Source organism: Podarcis filfolensis, assembly GCF_964270895.1.
Source record: "Podarcis filfolensis genome assembly, chromosome: 9".
Classification (NCBI taxonomy): domain Eukaryota; kingdom Metazoa; phylum Chordata; class Lepidosauria; order Squamata; family Lacertidae; genus Podarcis; species Podarcis filfolensis.
In genome coordinates this window covers 8714358-8736011 of record NC_139610.1, presented here as the reverse complement: position 1 = coordinate 8736011, position 21654 = coordinate 8714358, and the positions used below count along the sequence as shown (strand labels likewise).

The 21654-nt window shown below is 44.6% G+C and overlaps 1 protein-coding gene across 14 annotated transcripts in view; it reads left to right on the top strand.

The window, feature by feature from the left end:
* The window catches only part of KCNIP4 (potassium voltage-gated channel interacting protein 4), a 420252-nt gene that overhangs the window by 377212 nt on the left and 21386 nt on the right, over positions 1-21654 (top strand). For 13 of the 14 annotated variants that reach the window (XM_083630790.1, XM_083630795.1, XM_083630791.1 and 10 more), the window contains one exon: positions 9635-9759. In XM_083630790.1, the coding sequence (XP_083486916.1) occupies positions 9635-9759 (125 nt within the window). The remainder of the gene's footprint in view (positions 1-9634; positions 9760-21654) is intronic. The other variant, XM_083630789.1, reaches the window with a different exon arrangement.

Genomic DNA, 21654 nt, shown 5'->3' with positions numbered 1-21654 from the left:
AGGATTCGCTGGGGGAAGTGCTAGGGTTTAAATGTGTGTTGGATGTGCTTCAAATGTATTGAAGGAATGGGTTTCCCATTCTAAAATCTGACTGTGCAGTCAGTCTGAAACGGGCCCCAAAATCCTCATTTATCCTTCTCCAAGGGTGCATTAGCTAAAAACCATTAACTTGAGCACTTGAGCAAATGTATAACAAGAACACAGCTGTATAAACAAAGCTCTCTCCTTTATCAGTCCGTGACGCCTAATGAATGGCCTTGCCAGTTCCAAAGTGGAGCAGGGATGACACATCTGGGTCTTATCTTACATCCTGACCACAATGACGCACAGACCTTTTCAGCCCACCGGGAACGGCGCCAGGAGTACTCTTAGAGTTGGTGACCTTCTTACCCCAAGATAAGGAATACAGGAACAGGAATACCCTTTTATGGTCAAGAATACAGGAACACTCTTTTATGGTCAAGAGTACAGGAACAGGAACACCCTTTTATGGTTTTATGGTTAAGAGTACAGGAGCAGGAACATCTGTGATGTCAACTTACGTGTATAAGCTTACGTGGCTGGATTCCTGGGGAAGGGGGGAGAGGGTGCCTGGAGGATATATATACTGCATGGAATCTCTCATTTCTTTGGACTTGCTGTGAACTGACCACACAAGTGCCTTCTACTATCCAGAGAGCAGAATAAACTCTTTCTCTGAATCAACCTCAGTGTCATTTGACTTCCTTTCTCCCTCCCGGGAGCAACACAGACCCCACCAGTCGGTAAAGTCTAAGAAGGCTACAGTATGGTGTGGATCTGCTGCATAATAATGGGGGTGCCCATTACCCAGTTTTAGTCTTCTCCCATTTTCTCAGGGAGTTAGTTCTTAAACTGTTCTGGGAGAAAGATCCTAGTCTACAATGTTCATATTTTATGATGCTATTGGAAGACTATATATTATAAACAGACTGATCCTGCTTCTCCAAACTTTAGGAACTGGACCTTGAAAGAATGACAGCGATTTAGATTTGCATAGTAGCATTTAGAACTCTCTTCTTCTGAGGAAAAGAATTTGCAGTGACCAATTTGCCATTTAGTTGGCTGCAAATTGGAAACCCACTTAATCAGTTCTTTCTGGAACAAATTTTTAAGTTACAAATTAGTGGAGCATAAACTTGTCTGTTTAAAAAATGGATTACCTGTGACATTGAGCTTGCATGGCAGGTTCTAGCAAATTTTCACAGGCTGTTTATCATGACTTGAAAATTGGAGTTTGTGAGCCTCTTGAATACTGAACAGCGGTGCTTGCTCCTTCCTTTGTAATCAGAAAAGGGAGATTTAATTTTCAAATGCAAATGAGAAATATTTGAATTGTGCATATTCTATAAAGCCTTTAATTTTTAATTTAGAACATCTTAATATTCACTGTGCTGTGCATAATAATTATTTAAATTTAGAGATGCATATTAATGTATTTACTGAAATTTGCAGCCCACAAATGACTTGCACTCCAGTCCTAACACCTTAGATTCTCTGCATGAATTACATCTAATATCCAGATGGCAGCTTCGTATGTGATCTTTTCTTACTTAAAAGTTATGGGGCGGAATCTGAATTGGTATCACAGGAGATGTGGAGAGAAGTTTTAATCCTCATTCCCTAGCTATGCCCCACTGAAACTTTTTTAAAATAGGGCCTTTTTTAAAAAAAACACACAGAGGGAAAGATAAGTTTCTCTTTTTTGGTGGGGTGGGAGAGGGCTCAGCTAGGGAGGGAAGTATGAACCCTCCCCTCCCCACACATTGCTGGCCCAAACTAGATCATGTCCTCTGCACTTTCTTTTGAGTAAGACATAAACCCATACTTAGCTGCAGGCTACACATTAAGTGTAATGTGTAGTTTGGCCTCAGAGAATAAGAGCCAGTGTATATACATCATTTAGTGAACCTGCTCCTGGTGCGTACCATGTTGTGCTATATACCAGGGGTGACAGGTAGAAGTGCTGTCCTATGAAACAACCTCCTGGTACTCAGGAAGCTAGCGCATGGGGAAGATGGCTAAGCTAGAACCTTCTATCTCACATGCCAACTCTCTCTATGTGGGGATTTTAAAATAGGAGGCAACATTCAGACATGTGATTCCCCCACTTGCAATCTGAAATGGTACAGCCCAGGAGCATTTTTTACTATGCGATTGTGCATTATATGCAGATTAGCTCTCAGTCACTGAAATCATCAGGCCTAAGCTTGTCTTAACTCAACACTTGATTGTGGTCCCTTCAACCTTGGAAATAAGCTCCATTGACCTGTGTGGAGGGACTTCCTTGCACGTATATATATTTGATTAGGACTGAAGCTTAATTGCGCAGTGGAAACGAAGGAATTCCGTAAATGTTCATGAGACCAGTGGGCTAGATCTGGAGGATACCACTTGCAAAACTCAGCCTCATTTGTCAAAGCTTAAGTAGCGGGGAGAAACAGAATTTCCAGGCTTCTGCAGTCGCTGCAGATTGGGGTCAATTAAACTTTCAGAGAAAAGTGGAAACAAGTATAAAAGGTGGATAATTGTACAGACAGATAAGTGCCCTTTGGAGAGATGTTGCTGTCGGCTGCTGCCACAGCTTCAGAGTGGCGTTTTAAATTTCGTGTGCCACAGCATAGTAGAGTCATTGGTGTTTTAGTAAATGTGACATTAGCGCTCTAGAAGTTAGTGCCAAACTGATGCTAAATGTGTCATTGGAAAGTATGGTAGGGTTCTTCCTGCCGACTCCCTTAAATTGTACATTTATGCACACACACTCACACACTTTACATTGGGACCACAGCTGGGACAAGAAAGGTTAAACTTCCCTTCCCCACCTGTGATCTCAATAGAACTCAACCCCACACACCTGGTGCTCTTGTTAGCCTAATTTTAGCAGCAGCTTTCATGGAATGGAGGAGAATTTCATCATGTGGCTTCCCAGCTGAGAAAGCTTCACCATTTCGTCAGCTGCTTAGGAGAACAAAGCCATGCCCCATTAAAACCAGGGCAATGTGTTAGTTATGAATATCATCTGTTACTGTCAATGGGAATTCAGTTGGACGAGGGCCTAAAGTGTTGATTTGATATAATTGAGTTGCTTTAATTGGGAAAGACTCTCCTCCCTGGAAGAGAGGGGAGTGGTTGTGGGCGGGAGCCCGAGCTCCGTCCTTAGCAGGGGGCGTTAGCCCCCTGTCTCCTCCTCTCACCTGGCTGGCGCCCACGCCCCTCGGCAGGCACCCAACCAGGTGCCTCCAAAGGGGCGTTTACAGCAGCCTTTTGCTGCGGCGCCAGCCTCTCCTCGGCCTCATTCTTCCCCGTCGTCTCATCGCGCGTCACCCACCCTCCACTCCCTTTGAGCTCAGGGTCTTAGTTCATTGGCCTTGCTATGGACCTTAGGTTGGTCGCCCTGGTTGTCCAGGGGGCCTGGTAGGAATTTTTCCATTTGGCATTAGGCTTTTTGGTTTTTTTGCCTACCTCGTAGCAATCGTCACAACTTTTGTGGTATTGGTGGGTAGGTTAGGCATTGGAATAATGTGTTGTGGTGTGTCGAAGGGCTAGGTGTGGCCATCGCCTATGCCTTCAATTTTTGGGTATTCCGTTAAAGGAATCTGGCGGTCGTGTACTCTGTCCGATGCCTGCTTGGCGGGAGGCCATGGCACGACCCTCGGTGACATCAGGGGAGAGCCTATAGTTGGATTAGCATCAACAGGCTCCACCTACTGGTGAATAAACCCCCTTGTTTTAGACATCCAATGCCTAAGCCAATACCTTTTCACTGCTGTAATCAATAAAGTTGTGGCCTTTTTCTTGCCCATTAACCTTATATCACGTGTCCTTGCGTATTTATTTCACATTGCGGGGGTCGGGTCCTCGAACCACAATAGGTTTCATGAAACTGGACAAAACGTCTGCTGAAATGCACGCTTGCTGTTCCACATGATGCCGAGTAAGTCATTATCCTTGTTTTTGTTACGCTGCTATGTTGGCTCAGATTACATTTCTATAGAGGAATCAGCCATTACCTGAAAACAAAAGGTAGCCGATTTATTGATGTTTTTGTCCCTGGGTTCTTAAAAAAAAAAAAAAATCCTGTGAATTATGCTTTTTCATTTCCGCTTAAGTATATTGCTGGCATCGGGGGGGGGGGGGAGACACACCATAAGAAAAGAAAAATAGATGCAACGATTGTGATGTGAAGACTTCTGGGGTACATTCATTTCTGAGCTATGCAGGGATGAATTCCTCAATGGAAAAGCATTAAGCAAACGTTCTTGATAGTTAGCTGGGAGCTCAAATACATTACAGGATGCAGAAGGGTCTAACCTTGAAAAAGGTAGGCATTAACTGAATGGGCAACAGTATAAGTCATGGGTAGGTAAACTAAGGCCCGGGGGCCGGATCCGGCCCATTTGCCTTCTAAATCTGGCCCGTGGACGGTCCGGGAATCAGCATGAGTAGAATGTGTGCTTTTATTTAAAATGCATCTCTGGTTTATTTGTGGTGCCGGCCTGGTGTTTTTACATGAGTAGAATGTGTGCTTTTATTTAAAATGCATCTTTGGGCATAGGAATTCATTCTTTTTCAAAATATAGTCTGGCCCCCCACAAGGTCTGAGGGACAGTGGACCGCCCCCTGCTGAAAAAAATTGCTGACCCCTGGTATAAGTGATAGTCATGGATTAGGGCATAGCTGTCAACTTTTCCCTTTTCTTGCAAGGAATCCTATTCGGAATAAGGGAATTACCCTTAAAAAAAGGGAAACATTGACAGCTATGGATTAGGGGAGTGGGAGATTCAGGTGTCAGATTAAGCAGGCAAAACAGGGTTTAAGGCACACAGCACCCTCCTGTCTGATAAATGTGCCAGGTTCTTAACTTATGGCTTACTCAGGGAGGAATTTCATGTGATAAATCCCCCCACTTACTTTCTTATTATGTAAAGCAGTGGGGGTGTGTGGAGAGAATTTGTTTAACCCTTTCTTTCCTAGCTATTTGTCTATTCAAAAGTGTGCGCACACACACCCCACTCTGTTTTTCATTCCAACGGATAAAAGGGAGATTTGCCTGGGTTTTTTTTTCCCCCTTCTTTGGGGGAGAAGCAACTTTCAGAGAGGAAATACCGTATTTTTTGCTCCATAAGACGCACCTTTTTCCTCTTAAAATCTAAGGGGAAATCTTATAGAGTGCATCTTATAGAGTGAATGTGTGATCCCTGGGGCTGGGAGGGGGGGACCTGGGCTTCCCCTGCCAGCCCTGACCTGCTCTTTGGGGCTGGGGGTGGGGGAAAGCCAGGCTTCCCCCACCGCCAGCCCCGACAAGCTCCTGAGCAGCTCTGGGGTAGCCCACGAAGCCTCCGCAGCGCAGCGGGGAGCCTTCATCCCGCTGCCCTGGGGAGGCTTTGCGCGGCTATTCCTGGCTTTTGCGGGAGGTGGGGGGAGGCAAGGCTCTCTCACTTCCCCCACATCCAGCAAAAGCCCCTAAGAGCCGCATATTTTATTTCTTGAATTCCCCCCCCCCAAAAAAAAAGTAGGTGCACCTTATGGTCAGGTGCGCCTTATGGGGCGAAAAATAGGGTAACACCTACTGTACCTGAAGCCCTCTGCACCAGCTTTACATGACAAAAGCAAGCCAGGATAGGAGTGTGGGAAAGGAAGACCCGTGCAACTGGATTGTAAGGTAATGCTGAAAAAGTATACTGAGTAGGGCTTTTTTTCAGCCGGAGCACACGGGATCTTAGCTCCAGCACCTCTCAGGTGGTCATCATTGCCATTCTAAGAGAACAAGGGTGAGCTCCAACACCTCTTTTTTTCCTTCTGATTTGGAGCATATTTAAGGATGTTTTCTCTTGGGTAGGACTCAAACCAATGGATTCAAGTTTCCAAAAAGGAGATTCCGACTAAACATCAGGAAGAGCTTTCTGGTGGTATGAAGTGTTTAATAGTGGAACAGACTCCCTCGGAAGGTGGTGGACTCTCCTTGCTTGGAGGTTTTGAAGCAGAAGATTTATGGCCATCTGCCTTGGATGCTTTAGTTGAGATTCCTGCATTGGCAGGGGATTAGACTAGATCAGGCTTCCTCAAACTCGGCCCTCCAGATGTCTTGAGACTACAATTCCCATCATCCCTGACCACTGGTCCTGCTAGCTAGCGATCATGGGAGTTGTAGGCCAAAAACATCTGGAGGGCCGAGTTTGAGGAAGCCTGGACTAGATGACCCGTAGAGACCCTTCCAATACTACGATTCTATGATTCTCTGTTTCCAGAGCATACAGATTCTCAAAATTATTCCTACTTCCATAGAATGCTCTGTCATTAAATTCTCAGTTTTATGCATACTTGAGACTAAGTCCCATTGACTCAAGCTATAAATGGTCCACTGCCATTTTGTTTTAGCTACACCAGGCACCCCCAAACTTGGCCCTCCAGATGTTTTGGGACTACAATTCCCACCATCCCTGACCACTGGTCCTGTTAGCTAGGGATGATGGGAGTTGTAGTCCCAAAACATCTGGAGGGCCAAGTTTGGGGGTGCCTGATCTACACTGACTGTTCTAAGAGGATGAGGAACAACTAGTTGTGTGTTATTCCTAGTGCTTTTAATGATTCTTGTAGTGTTCAATATGTACTAAATATCATCATTGCCATCTGTTCCTGTTAATTGAGATTAGCTGGAAAGCTCTAGTAAACGTCCCATTGCCTCCTTAGACCCCCATCTTTTTGATGTTTTGATACCGAGGGCTGTATCCAACTAAGTGTTGCTCGGAGTAGACCCACTGAAATTAAGGGACCTGTGTAAATAATGTTCATTAAATTCAATGGGCCTATTCTGAGTATGACAGCTACAACCCAGTGACCCAGATAATGGAATTCTGCATAGCTGAATTCTGCCACATTGTGGTTTGTTTGCTTTTCAGACCAGAGTCGGTTCATTATGGTTGTTCAGCAATAGCAGTGAAAGTCTGATTAGCTCTATCATCTAAAGTGATCCTTGCACTGATGTTTCAGCTTTTAAATATGCAGAATAAAACAATGTGAAATGCCAATTGTTAGGACTGCATACGCAGCGACTGTACTTGATCCTGTCATCCTACCTCCTTTGCCTTTTTCATCCTTGGAGGTTTAATCTTTCCAATGAGACTTTTCTTATTTCAAAATGGCTCTGTAAATGATCTTGCTCTTCATTCAACTCTGAGGTTTATAACTATGGCTGATTCACACGCACAGTGATGTGAGGTGATATGAATGTTTGGTTTGTGGTGGCACATTGCTCGACGTTGCAGTCATCAAGTGATAAACATGTTGAACCAGGCCTAGGATTTTAGATAATTTATAGCCAAATCCCATTCGGGTTTACTCACAAATATATCCCAGTGAGTCTAGTAAACATTAGACTCTAGGATTTCTTTCCTGGTAACCATACTTAATGATAAGAACTTATTTTTGAGTACACACATTGGGTACAATGGACAAGGGTCCTACCAGAAGTTTTTTTTATTACACATTGATGATTATTTGTGCTGCTGATTCTTTCAGGGTGGTTATACACAGTCCCACTTACAATATTAATTGTAGCTGAAAAAGTTTTATAGTGGTTATACTGCTTCATTTCCAACCAGCACATCCTGTAACTTCCTGCTTAAATCCCATAACTTTTTGTACTTCAAAACTTCAAATGTTCTGGAGATATATAGATATATAGATAGATAGATATATAGATAGATAGATAGATATTTGCACTGTAGTCCCTCCAGACATCAGTAATGTGGTAGCATTTGCAGAACAACTAATAAAGCAGAATAAATCTATCCCTAATTTCACTAGTACTGTCTTTAGAACCTGTTGCAGCATATATTTGCAATAAAACACAAATGTGACTAAATGAGTTAAAATCCAGGTGTTGATTTTTAAAAAAAGAAAGAAAAGCAAAAATCTTTAAACCAGTGCATCTCAAACTTTTTGCAATGGCAGAACTCTTCACTTCAAACCAAACTTCAGTGGCATCCTTGAAGTAAAATATTCTATTTTATTGTGTGTGTTTTTTGGAAAAAGGTGGAGGGGGAAGTTAATTACTGAGAAAGAAAGAAAGACAGACAGACAGACAGACAGAAAGAAAGAGAGAGAGAGGGAGGGAGGGAGGGAGGGAGGGATAGCCAACCAGAGCTGCAATTTTTTAAAGCTGCAATTTTGAGATTTTGAAAAACATTGCTGTCAGTCTTCTGATCTCTTCTGATGGGACAAGCCTTCATTTGGAGCTTGTCTACATTTGAACATTATTTAGCTTCTCTCTCCCAACCCCCACATTCTAATTAGACTGGAGTAGTCCACACTCACACATACCGTATTTTTGCTCCATAGGACGCACTTTTTCCCTCTTAAAAACTAAGGGGAAAAGTCTGTGCATCTCATGGAGCGAATGCAGGGGGGAGGCAGGCAGGAAAAGCCCCCAAGAGCCGCACACAAGCTTCGTGCAGCTCTTGTGGGCTTTTCCCCAGGAGGGAGAAGGGATGGATCCCGCTCGCTGTCTTGGCTTCTTTGCTCTTTGGGGCTGGGGGAGGGTATTTTTTCCCCCTTGATTCCCCCCTCTAAAAACTAGGTGCGTCTTGTGGTCTGGTGAGTCCTATAGAGCGAAAAATACGATACTTGAATTGGTATAGGAGGAGTCCTTACTGTTTATTCCCTTCTGTGTTTGTCCCTGCCTTCTAATTAGTTGATTTTGTTATGCCTATTAAGTATTGACAGGGGACGTGCACAGATAGCTGTGTGCACACCTTGGTGTTTTGCTTTTTTTTAAAAAAAAAATCCTGCTCATGAAGTGTCCAAAAGCACATGGTCAGGCAATAAAAACAAAAATCAACATTGGGTAGCTATAACTAATTCTTTCCAGTAGTAGAATGCAATTTTGGCAGGAATCTCAGGTGAGATACCCACACAGTGGAAGTTGCTCTAGTAACAGGCACCACACAAAAGCAGAGAAGGATTCAGATAGTTTACTGTTGCAGAAGATAAGGCTCAGCAATTCTGGCTGTAAATATATACAGCTTGCAGGCTTTTGCAGATACAGTGGTACCTCAGGTTAAGTACTTAATTCGTTCCGGAGGTCTGATCTTAACCTGAAACTGTTCTTAACCTGAAGCACCACTTTAGCTAATGGGGCCTCCTGCTGCTGCTGCGCCGCCAGAGCACAATTTCTGTTCTCATCCTGAAGCAAAGTTCTTAACCTGAGGTACTATTTCTGGGTTAGCAGAGTCTGTAACCTGAAGCATATGTAACCTGAAGCGTATGTAACCACTGTACAGATATATACAGATACAAGTACAAAGTAGCTCCATTGGTCTAAATAAGTTGAGCAGTTCAAGATGTGACACCAACGGACAGACAGATACAGTGGTATCTCGGGTTACATACGCTTCAGGTTACATACGCTTCAGGTTTTATAACTGTTCCAGATAAACAAAGGGCTCTACTTACTGTTAAGTGAGTGGCCCCTTTACCAAAAGCAAGCTCATAAAGATATTCTTTGTCAACTCTCAGACCCCCTCTGCCTCATTTTCCACATCCTTTATGCACTGGAGATCAATTCCCAAGTAATGGGTTGTTTTCTTCTGACTTCTCCTTCTGTTTGGTCTCACAGACAGCGTAGAAGATGAAATGGAAATGGCCACTGTTCGGCATCGACCTGAAGCCCTCGAACTGCTGGAAGCACAGAGCAGATTCACAAAGAAGGAGCTTCAGATTCTGTACAGAGGGTTCAAAAACGTAAGTGGTCCTGGTTGACCCTGCAGAATGGGTCACCCATCTCCTGATGTGAACTTGCTGCTACTTGAGTACACAGGTCAGCCATGTTGCGTGGCGAGTTCCCGCCTCCCCCCATAGAAATAAAGACACAGGACACAAGAATTCGAGTTAATGGGTCAAATTAGGCCACAACTTTATTGATTACAGGAATTGAGCGGTATTGGCTTAGGCATTGGTCCTAAAACTAACCGGCCTGGCTGGTGAGGGTTAACCACCAGTGGGAGGAGTCCTGCTGAGGCACGTCAACTAGGACCTCCCCTGGGGTCACCGCGTGGGGGCGTGCCATGGGCCCACACCTCCATAGGCTTAGGACAAGGCCACGCCCCCCGGAATCCTTTACCGGACTACCCTTTATTTGGGAGAAGGTGATGGCACTCCCTCTCCCCCTTCATCTGCATAACAATAGACTGTACCCCCACCAATGCCTACCGCCCATACCGTGGAGTTGTGATGGGTTGCTACGAGGTAGGCGAAAACCAAATGGCTGGAGCCAATCTGCCAGATGGAAAAATTCCTACCAGGCCCCTTGACGGCAACCAACTGAGGTTCATAGCAACGTCAGAGAACCTAGCCTAAAGGGTGGGAGGGTAGGGAAAACCGGATCAGCTGCGGCGTGGGAAAGAGGGAGGTCCTCGGCCGCGCCATACCTAAGTAGGTGAGGCCACGCCCCCCATGCCCGCCAATTGGCAGGCACGGGGTATGACGCGGCCGAGGATCAAATAGCGCCAAACTATCTCAGCCTAGGGACGCGGGTGGCACTGTGGGTAAAGCCTCAGCGCCTAGGACTTGCCAATCGTCAGGTCGGCGGTTCGAATCCCCGCGGCGGGGTGAGCTCCTGTCGTTCGGTCCCAGCTCCTGCCCACCTAGCAGTTCGAAAGCACCCCCGGGTGCAAGTAGATAAATAGGGACCGCTTACTAGCGGGAAGGTAAATGGCGTTTCCGTGCGCTGCGCTGGCTCACCAGATGCAGCTTGTCACGCTGGCCACGTGACCCGGAAGTGTCTTCGGACAGCGCTGGCCCCCGGACTCTTAAGTGAGATGGGCGCACAACCCTAGAGTCGGACACGACTGGCCCGTACGGACAGGGGTACCTTTACCTTTTATCTGAGCCTATCCACAGCCATTTCTGGCTATCGCCAGCTGAGGGAACAATGCATATTTTGAAATCTGGGTTGGAGGTATACATAGTGGACGAGCTATGGATGTGTTGTAATAAGTGTGCAATTTGCATAGGGTAATAATTTAAAATTTACAATGTACAAAGAAGGGGAAATAATGAAAAGGAATTGAAGAGCGCCACATTGACTGATAAGTAAATAGCTACTGAGAGGAGCTGTACTAGAGTTGAGTAATGCCAAAGCTTGAGTAATCTGGAGAAATTTTTTTTTTTTAAAAAAATAGTTTTTACATTGTAATTGAAAAATAGATTTAATAGGGTCTTCAACACCACAGGCTTTCGAGGCTGCCTCCAGCGATGTTCAGCTTCCCAGTCTTCAGTACCATTGCTGATGAATCATCGCCAAACTGCCATCACAGTAGGGGAGCGCCATTTTGTAGCTGGCTTTACTGTCACCTCCATTTGCTGCAAAATGAAACTGTGATTGCCACAGTCATTAACCTTTGAAGCCAATGGCGCTGTGGTGTGCCGTGTACAAGTGGCACTTCACAGTAAATTGCCCAGACTATCAAGCAGCCGCTCTCGGCATGCTGCCTTTCTTTCTCTTTGGGCCATTGATAATTTTCGTGCAAGTTTTTCTTTTTTGAAGCAGCTTTTATATTTTCACACACTTCCCTTCCCCAAGTACATGTTAAATAGTTAGGGCCCTTCCAACAAATTAAACCTTTCATTTCTCTTCTCAGTAGCATAGTCACTTCTAGAGCACATTGCCTTATCCTTTCAACACTGTAAATATCTACGGTTTGCAGAATGAAAGCTACAGTAGAACCTCGGTTTTCGAGCGTCTTGCAAGCCAAACGTTTCAGAACCCGAACGCCGAAAACCCGGAAGTAATTGCTTCCATTTCCCGGAAGTTGAACGGCTTCTGAGGCACGTTTCTCAATTTTTAAAATTCAATTCTCCGACTGCCCCTTGCACGTCGGTTGTCGAACATTTTGGAAGTCGAACAGTCTTCCGGAATGGATTACATTCGACAACTGAGGTTCTACTGTACGCACCTGTTTTTGTCCATAAGTGTCCTGGGTGTGTTCAAAATGTTACCACATTTTTAATCGGAATATAAAATGGGCAACCTTGTTCGGGGAAGTTTTTAGTGTGTGATGTATTGTGCTTTTACTGTTTTTGTTGGGAGCCACCCAGATGGACAACATAATAGTAGTAGTAATAATAATAATAATAATAATAATAATAATAATAATAATAATACGGCAAGTGCAAGCTGAAGTGCATCGGGAGAGAATGGTTCCATTTAGCGTCTTCCTGAGTCTGACTTGTAATGCCCATGCATGCTTCCAAGCTGGAATAGTGCTTTTGAAGTTGTTTAGTCTTTTAATCATGTCCGACTCTCCGTGACCCCATGGACCAGAACACGCCAGGCACTCCTGTCCTCCACTGCCTCCCGTAGTTTAGTCAAACTCATGTTGGTAGCTTCGAGAAGACTATCCAACCATCTTGTCCTCTGTCGTCCCCTTCTCCTTGTGCCCTCCATCTTTCCCAGCATCAGAGACTTTTCCAGGGAGTCTTCTCTTCTCATGAGGTGGCCAAAGTATTGGAGCCTCAGCTTCAGGATCTGTCCTTCCAGTGAGCACTCAGGGCTGATTTCCTTCAGAATGGATAGGTTTGATCTTCTTGCAGTCCACGGGACTTTCAAGAGTCTCCTCCAGCACCATACTTCATAATAGTGCTTAGAGGTGTACTTTTCAGCAGAAAAGTTTCATGCTAGTGGGTACACACACATGTCCTCACACATCCTATTTCAAAATGTAAGTGGCAAACCCAGAAGAAATTCAAAAGTTAGACATGACAACTTTAGAGTTTCCCTGTCTCAATTTAGGAAATTCTGCAGTTGGCTGATGGGTGCACATAGGTTTGTAGACTTGCCCCCCCTTTTAATAAAATATTTTTATTAAAGTTTTCTATAATATGTGCAATGTCTCTTTTTTCAAGTTTCATTTTCCATAGGTCAGTTTCATTTGTTGAGACATTATGGTTACATTAGGAAGAAAAGGGGAAAAGAGAGGGGGAAAGATGAGTGGGGATGGGGTCGGGAGGCGATGTTTCTGTTTTGCTTAATATATGTGTGGGGTTTTGTGTCAGCATCGCTTGTGCGGGTTCTCTTTGCTGTTCGCTTGTGTTCCTTTGGTGGTGAGAGAAATTGGGGTTGGCCTAGGGTGCGGTTGCTTGTTTGTGATTGGCTGTGGTGAACTTTGTTTTCGTGTGTGAGTGCAGAGGGAGACTTGCAGTTTGACCTATTTTATAATAGCTAGCCTTACCCGGGGCAGAAGGTTGATAATGAAAATAACTTGGTGAGAACTAATGTTTCACTGGAAAAAAGCACAGGCAGCCATGTTGACCTACAAGAAAATGTCAGAAATCCATATTGGGACAACTTTACTTGGCCAAGCAAAATGTCCCAAAATCAAGTTTTGAGTTCCCTGGAGCTAGGTATTAAGATATAATGAAGGGTTTGAGTATTGTTAAATCTTCTTAATACTAACTTACATTATCATACGATAGGAGGATTATGTCCTGAAGGTGGCAATACTTCAGTCTCTTAGAGGGCACCCCAGGAATTGTAAGAATCATCTCCCTCTACAAGGATAGGAGCTCTGAAGTAAGATGAGATAAAATGAAGTCATTCTAGGGGCATGTCAAGGATGTGCCAGGAGACTCTGTAAATCTGCAGAATCCCCAGACCTTCCATTCCCCTGACACATGCCTGGAAAGAGGACAAATTGTGCTAGTCATTGATTCCAATAAGAAGGAAATGTTTTTAAAAACCCAAAGCGGGAAACATAAAGAAGGGGAAATGCTCCACTACAGACACACACAATGATGACAATGTCCAGCATTGCTTTGGGAAAGACTGTTCATCTGCCTTCGGTTCTTTTTGGACTGCTCCTCCAGTCAACGTTGAATATTTTCATTCCATCTTCATATAAAATGATGACACAGCCAATTGGGAGAAGTAGCTAATGGCCACAAACCAACAGAGTTGAGCATGTTTGAGCCTATTGGTTTCACTGTTTTTAAGCAGACATATAAGCAGATTATAGCCAATACATGTGGCGTATATCTGTGATTACTTGGCAATGCAGCTCTAGCAAACTCAAAGACCGATAATTGTTCACACTTCTGTGAAGAAAGTTTTTTCGTCGTACAGTTACTGAGGTGCAATAAATACCACTGCTTGCCGTGAACATTTGCACAATTGCAGTCAGAGAAACACTGTTACTTGAAATGCTTTTTATAAATATTCGCAATGAAATGGGTGAGCAGTGGCATACTGTGACTGGCTCTGCCCAAATTTCTACACTGGAAAGGGTTTTCTTAATTCTTACGATACTTCTTTGTGGGGGGAAATGTATATATGGTAGTATAGATCACCTGCGTGGGGTAATAATAAAAGAATTGGCTGGATCCCTAGATCCAAAATACGGGGCTAAATACACACAAGCAAGAGGGAGCCCCCAGCAAAGTTTAAAAAGTCACAAGCAAGCGGTGTAGCATGGGGATTTAGGCTGTTAAACCTTAATATCCAGTTTAGTCCACTACTACAGCTTCCCCGTTTCTACCTCTCTTAGCATTGAACAGACCATGTTGTTGTTGTTTAGCCGTTTAGTTGTGTCCGACTCTCCATGACCCCATGGACCAGAGCACGCCAGGCACTCCTGTCTTCCACTGCCTCCCACAGTTTGGTCAAACTCATGCTGGTAGCTTCAAGAACACTGTCCAACCATCTCGTCCTCGTGTCGTCCCCTTCTCCTTGTGCCCTCAATCTTTCCCAACATCAGGGTCTTTTCCAGGGAGTCTTTTCTTCTCATGAGGTGGCCAAAGTATTGGAGCCTCAGCTTCAGGATCTGTCCTTCCAGTGAGCACTCAGGGCTGATTTCCTTCAGATTGGATAGGTTGGATCTTCTTGCAGTTCGTGGGACTCTCAAGAGTCTCCTCCAGCACCATAATTCAAAAGCATCCATTCTTCGGCGATCAGCCTTCTTTATGGTCCAGCTCTCACTTCCATACATCACTACTAGGAAAACCATAGCTTTAACTATACGGACCTTTGTTGGCAAGGTGATGTCTCTGCTTTTTAAGATGCTATCTAGGTTTGTCATTGCTTTTCTCCCAAGGAACAGACCATACACCTTAGTAAGTTTAAAAATGCTTTACTTACCAAGTTCCAGAGCTTAGGTTCATCCATCAGCAAGTAACACAGGCAGAAATCTCAGGATGCGAAATATACTGAAATAGCTCTAAGCACACAGTCTGAACTTATAGCGCGCAAGCTCTGGCACATCCTACCTTGGTGAGTTCACACGGTGAAAGAGGAGCAAACAAGGAGGAAACTTAATTCCCTTCCTTTCAAGAAAGGAGCATAACCTAGCTGAATCTAGGAATATAAGCATCTCGCCATTTTTGTACAGTTAGCATGCTAGCAACCACTGATATGTGCGCCATTTTTGGCACTGCAATGGGGCGGGCCTCAAACATAACCCACATCTAAATGAGGAGTTGCCTATACAGATCTGTGCCCTTAACCCCTTCATGCATTAACCATCCCCAAGCATGCTGGTTATATTTGATTGCAATTTGCCACATCTTCAGCACTTGATCAGAACACAACAGAATAGTAAATTCTCTTTACCATTTTACAGATAGAAACATAAGAACACAGTTTAAAAAATATGCATTCAATAAAACAAAAACGGGCTGCCATAACTTTTACTGCCTAATAAATATTACACAAGCCATCTTGGGAAATATGTAAATCGTACATGTGAAATAAATTCAGAGAGGTACTGTGCAGTACACATGAAGATAAATTGTTGGCAGAGAAATGACAAAGGCATTTAGTGATGGAGGCAGAAAATCTAAGTGATTCTCCTGCACAGTAAAAAATACAATTGTAAACTGAATAACAGATAACCAGCTATCCTATAATGTTACCCCCAAAGGTTCCTGTTTAGGCAGAGTAGCTCACCCTACTTTGTGGTAGAGCTAATGATGATTTTGCTTTCTGCCCTTATACCGGAAGCAACATCTATGTGAGAATTAAATCTTCTGATTTTTACTCGACTCATTTCGTATGCAAGCTTCTCTATAATGAAAAATATATATGCTTATTTTGTTCAGCTGTTATTTCACTGATGGAGTCCCCCCCCCCCCAATAATGAAATGGATGAAAACATTTTGAGCTCTGTCAATCTTTCGGCAAAGGATTTATGCCATTGTTCTGAAACGTTATCCAGCATTGGCTTGCAATGTCAAGGGTAGGTTATAAGATTTTCATTTTCTGGATGGATGAGAAACTCACCTGGCTTTGAGAGTTCTACCCCTCACCTAGTTTTCCACTGCGCCCATTTCCTCAGTCATTTTAATTTATTTATTTTTTATTATTACTTACATTACTTAATTGTACACATGTATGGAGAATACACGGAATGCAGGTGGCGCTGTGGGTTAAACCACAGAGCCTAGGGCTTGCCGATCAGAAGGTTGGCGGTTCGAATCCCCGCGACAAGGTGAGCTACCATTGCTCGGTCCCTGCTCCGGCCAACCTAGCAGTTCGAAAGCACGTCAAAGTGCAATTAGATAAATAGGTATCCGGTGGGAAGGTAAACGGCGTTTCCGTGTGCTGCTCTGGTTTGCCAGAAGCGGCTTAGTCATGCTGGCCACATGACCCGGAAGCTCCCTCGGCCAGTAGAGCGAGATGAGCTCCGCAACCCCAGAGTCGGCCACGACTGGACCTAATGGTCAGGGGTCCCTTTACCTTTCCCTTTTATGGAGAATACACACACAAACGTACTTGGAGCAGGAAGAATGCAGTGCTAGCAGTGAGCTGGCAGGTAGAAGGAATTTAAATCATTGGCTTTGCCTCACCACTTGCCAGTTGGGGGCCCTCTCTCTTCCCACACTGCACATTGTTCTGTGAACTTGACTGGTTGCCTCACTGTCCTGGTTGCAGCGGCAGAAGAGAAGAATGTTGTTGTTCAGTCGTTTAGTCGTGTCCAACTCTTCGTGACCCCATGGACCAGAGCACTCCAGGTACTCCTGTCTTCCACTGCCTCCCGCAGTTTGGTCAAACTCATGTTCGTAGCTTCGAGAACACTGTCCACCCATCTCGTCCTCTGTCGTCCCCTTCTCCTTGTACCCTCAATATTTCCCAACATCAGGGTCTTTTCCAGGGAGTCTTCTCTTCTCATGAGGTGGCCAAAGTATTGGAGCCTCCGGCCACAACTGCAGTGGCATGAGCAGAAGCTACACTGTGCTGCGTCAGCTGGCTCTCTCTGCTTGCCCAAGTCAGTTATGAATGAATGTGTTGGCCATTCTAGGGTTGTCTCTTTTCCCAGACGGGAAGCAGACATCCTAGTCCAAAGTGCAATCAGGGAGTCAAAAGCCCATGCAAAGGAGAGCACTCGAGGAAGTGTGCCAAGCCACAAGCTACAGATTAAGTGAATCAATGGCAAGCTGTGCAAACCACAGTACAAGGCAGCATGCAGAGGTACAACAAGCAGGTGAGAGCTAGGCCAGTGGCAAACAACTCAAAACCTATGCAGAGCAGAAAACTAAAGAAACTAAGATGACTTAACATAGGCTCTACAGTGGAACCTTGAGTTGTGGACGTATTCCGTCCCGGAGGCAGCTGCAGAAGTGATTCTTCAGGTGATTTTTTGTGCTGAATAAGTTGGTTGCTCCTAACCAAGGGTCGATGTTGCACGCTGCCCCAAGACTCTGCCCAACTGCCCTGGAGGCAGGGCTTTGATCACGCCACTGGCTCTTAGCTAATTAGCATGGTGGGGTGATCAGGGCTTTATTATTTAAATGGCAGCATGAAGTGGGGAACCCCTCCTGCTTCGTGCTGCCGAACACCCACGCACCCGTTGATAGGTCTGTGTTTGGCCTTGCTTTGGACTTGGGTTGGTTGCCTGTTTTGGATTGGGGGCCAAGTAGGATTTTTTTTTCCAATGTGGCAGATTGGCAGTGGCCACTTGGTTTTTGCCTACCTCTTAGCAATCGTCACAACTTTGTAAGGTTTGGTGGTTAGGCATTGGTTTAGGGAAATGTGGGGAGGGGAGGTGCGGCCATCACCTGCCCCTCCCTTGGATTGGGTATTCAGTTAAAGGAATCTGGGGGTCTGGATCTCGCCAAAGCCTGGGGAGGGGCTAGGGCCATGCCAGGACCCCCGGGAACCCCAGGGGTAAGCCATTATTGGAGCTCCCTCTGCTGGTAGTTTACCTTTTGCAGGCTCCCTGCTGGGTGGGCAGGAGTCCATTATAGCCATTAGATACCAATACCAGTCACACTTGTGTAGTCAATAAAGTTGTGGCCTAAATTTGCCCATTAACCTTTAAACTAAATTCGGTGTCCATTGTGTCTTTATTCAATGGGGGCAGGTTTTGGGGCTTGACGCACAAATTTATGTGCTATGATGAAGTGGCTCTATGCATCTAGCCTGGAAAACGTGTAATCTAACATACCAATGCAGCTTGGGTGCCAGGCTGCTGTCTAGAAAGATCTGACGAACCGCCTGGTTTTGCCACTTAACCTGGATCTGTATAAACAGGAGACCTGACAAGCCACAATGCATGGATGATGGGCTTTGTTCAGTTTGGTGGGTCACCAGTTTTTTTCAGGCCTCCCAATTGGCTTTCAAAGTTCTTGTCTCAAAGACTGCAATTATGTCTGGGTCAGAAGAACAGCCTGAAGGCCTATAGCTTCATTGTAGCTGCAAAGTTCTGATCTCATTAGACATTTGCTGACAAGTGAACAAATTTGGCCTTCTGGGGATCTCTTGAGGACTGGCATAGTTTATGAGAAATGAAACAAGTTGTGTGCTCCAGAACGGCATGGCATGATATTTGTTCTTATGAGGAGATCTTCTCACCCTGAGGGTCCTTTGAGAATGTTCAGTGTTACGGGCTTGATTACTAAAACAAAATGAATACTTTTAGTTTCTTTTCCACATTTTCTCAAGCAATTTTCTCAGAGCGGTCAGCCAGATGCCTGCAGGAATCGTAGAGCTCTATAGTTGGAAGGGATCCCAAGGATCATACAGTGATCAAATCTGCAACCCTGGGTTTTAGTAAAGCAAACAGTCTAATTTGTCAGCGCCTAGGTGATGTTGAGCGTCAGAACAACTTGGCCACAATAAGGAAATTTTGCCCATGGTATGACTATTTTCCACCTTCCCATTTCGACTCTCTGGCACCCTATTTGCATAACCTAGCAATTCTAAAATATAGGCGTGCTTTTACTCTCGTAAGATTGAACGTGTTGCCCTCGGCTGTACTTGAGAGACAATTCCAACAGATCCCACACGAAAAACACATGTCCCTGTGGAGATGGCAGTACCGAATCGGTGGTGCATGCCCTTCTGGCCTGCACTCTTTATAAAGACTTGAGGAATAAGGTTATCATCCCTCTTTTATTGTCCATTCCGGGTCGCCCAGCCACTGCCCCAGTGTCCTTTGTCTTGGCAGATCAAGATGAGCAGGTGACAGCAAAGGTAGCAAGGTTTTTAGCTGGGGCAATCAGAATAGGATCCACTATTTGACTGTTGATTCAAACCCCTAAAATGTATTTTAAATAATTGACTTTTTATTTCTATTCTTTGTACAGTGGACGCTTGGGTTGCGAATGTGATCCGTGCAGGATGCACATTCACAACCCACAGCGTCCGCAACCTGCAGCGGCGCGTCTGCACAATTTGGCGCTAATGTGCATGCGCGACCGCTGTAACCCGTTCCAGTACTTCCGGGTTTCGGCGGTCCGCAACCCGAAGAAACGCAACCTGAAGCATCTGTAACCCGAGGTATATCTGTATATCATCGTGTTGTTTTATTGCTATGGCCAGTGGCTGACGCAAATAAAGATTCATTCATTCATTCCTGCAACCTTGGCATTATCTGCACCATGCTGAAAACAACTGAGCTAATTTGATTTGTGACTCAGCTCTTAACAATTTCATTGGTGTAAAGGGGCTTTAAAAAACAAGGCCCAGAAAATCCTCACCTCTTTTGCTGCATTCCCACAACTAGCATAGAAGTTAGGCGTGGTTCATATATGCTTATTCATCATCTAGCTTCTTCATTCGTGGTGTGTGGGATTATATAGTGTTTTATGTAGGCAGCCAGGGCTCTTGCGGATTACAAGACCCTTTTGCACCAGGTCAGTGAGGACCACTTGCTTTTTGAAATTATCCCATATATACAGAACTCCCGGTGCGCTTTTTGGATTGTATCTGTAGGTTTCTCCCTCTGTGTCAAATAATTGGGGTCTAGGGCCCTCAGCCTAGGACCCTCGTACCTATGGGCCGACCTCTCCTGGTATGCCCCGCGGTTGCTGTGCTCATCTCGCTTTATTGGCCGAGGGAGCCGGTGTACAGCTTCCGGGTCACATGGCCAGCATGACCAAGCCACTTCTGGCGAACCAGAGCAGCGCACGGAAACGCCGTTTACCTTCCCGCTGGAGCGGTACCTATTTATCTACTTGCACTTTGATGTGCTTTCGAACTGCTAGGTTGGCAGGAGCAGGGACTGAGCAACGGGAGCACACCCCATTGCGGGGATTTGAACCGCCGATCTTCTCATCAGCAAGTCCTAGGCTCTGTGATTTTACCCACAGCGCCACCCGCATCCCTTTTTATGTTTATATTGTAACGAGCAATAAAAGCACTCCCTTAATTCTTTAGCTGGGCTGAGGTAACAGAACAGCGCAACAGAAATAAGAATGCACGAAATAATTCGCCTTAAGCTGTCAGGGTATTAAATGAATAGCTCTCTAACTTTTCCCACCTGATAACTGCAGATAGGTTTTTTAAAAATAATAATTATGGCATGCAGCATAATTGAATCAAGCACAGGTAATTAGAGAAAGTTGGAGAAAATCCATCAGGATAGGTCTTACCTCTTCATAACCACATTATTGCACATACTTGGGAATATCAATGAAAATGCATTAATTTGGGTCTTAGAGCAGGAGCTCTAAGGAAAATGACTCAACACTACCTCCTAATAACAGAATAATTTGGAACATTTATAACTTGTGATCTGAGGGTGTCAGGGTGCTTGACACATAATGGATTGGGTCTCACAGCATTCATGCAAAGCAGCAAAAGATTTCACTTCATAAAATAATCAATCTCCATTTTCCTCCACAAGCCTTTTCCAGTTCAGACTTTGAGGAAACGATTGCTGTTAAAATTATATTATAATTGCTGAGATCAGTGCACATTTTGCTTTAAGCAAACCAAATGCTATAATTAAGAAGATTTGGTAGTTAATCAGAATGACCACTTGCAATGCACTCTGCAGGCTGAAATTAACAGGTCTGGGGGAAAATCAAGCCCTTTGGTTTGTACGAGCCAATTTAAATCATTAATATATTTTTTTCTTTAAAAAAAAAATGCCTCACACCAATAGCGGGCAATTACTGATCCCCGCAAGTCCACGATACCAAAGCTGAAAAAATTATTTTTATCAACTGCAAACTTTAATTTTAGGTTAATCATACTCTTGAGTTACAAATGATGATCGTATTGTGGCCATAAACCCTACCCTATTGGCGTACCATGTGAGGAAATGGGAGGTGTAGCAGGGAAGGGGGCCTGTTTGGAATATTCTGCTTCCTCAGGGATTGCTCCTGCTATGGTCTCACTGGAGCCAATTAAGTTATAGTCGC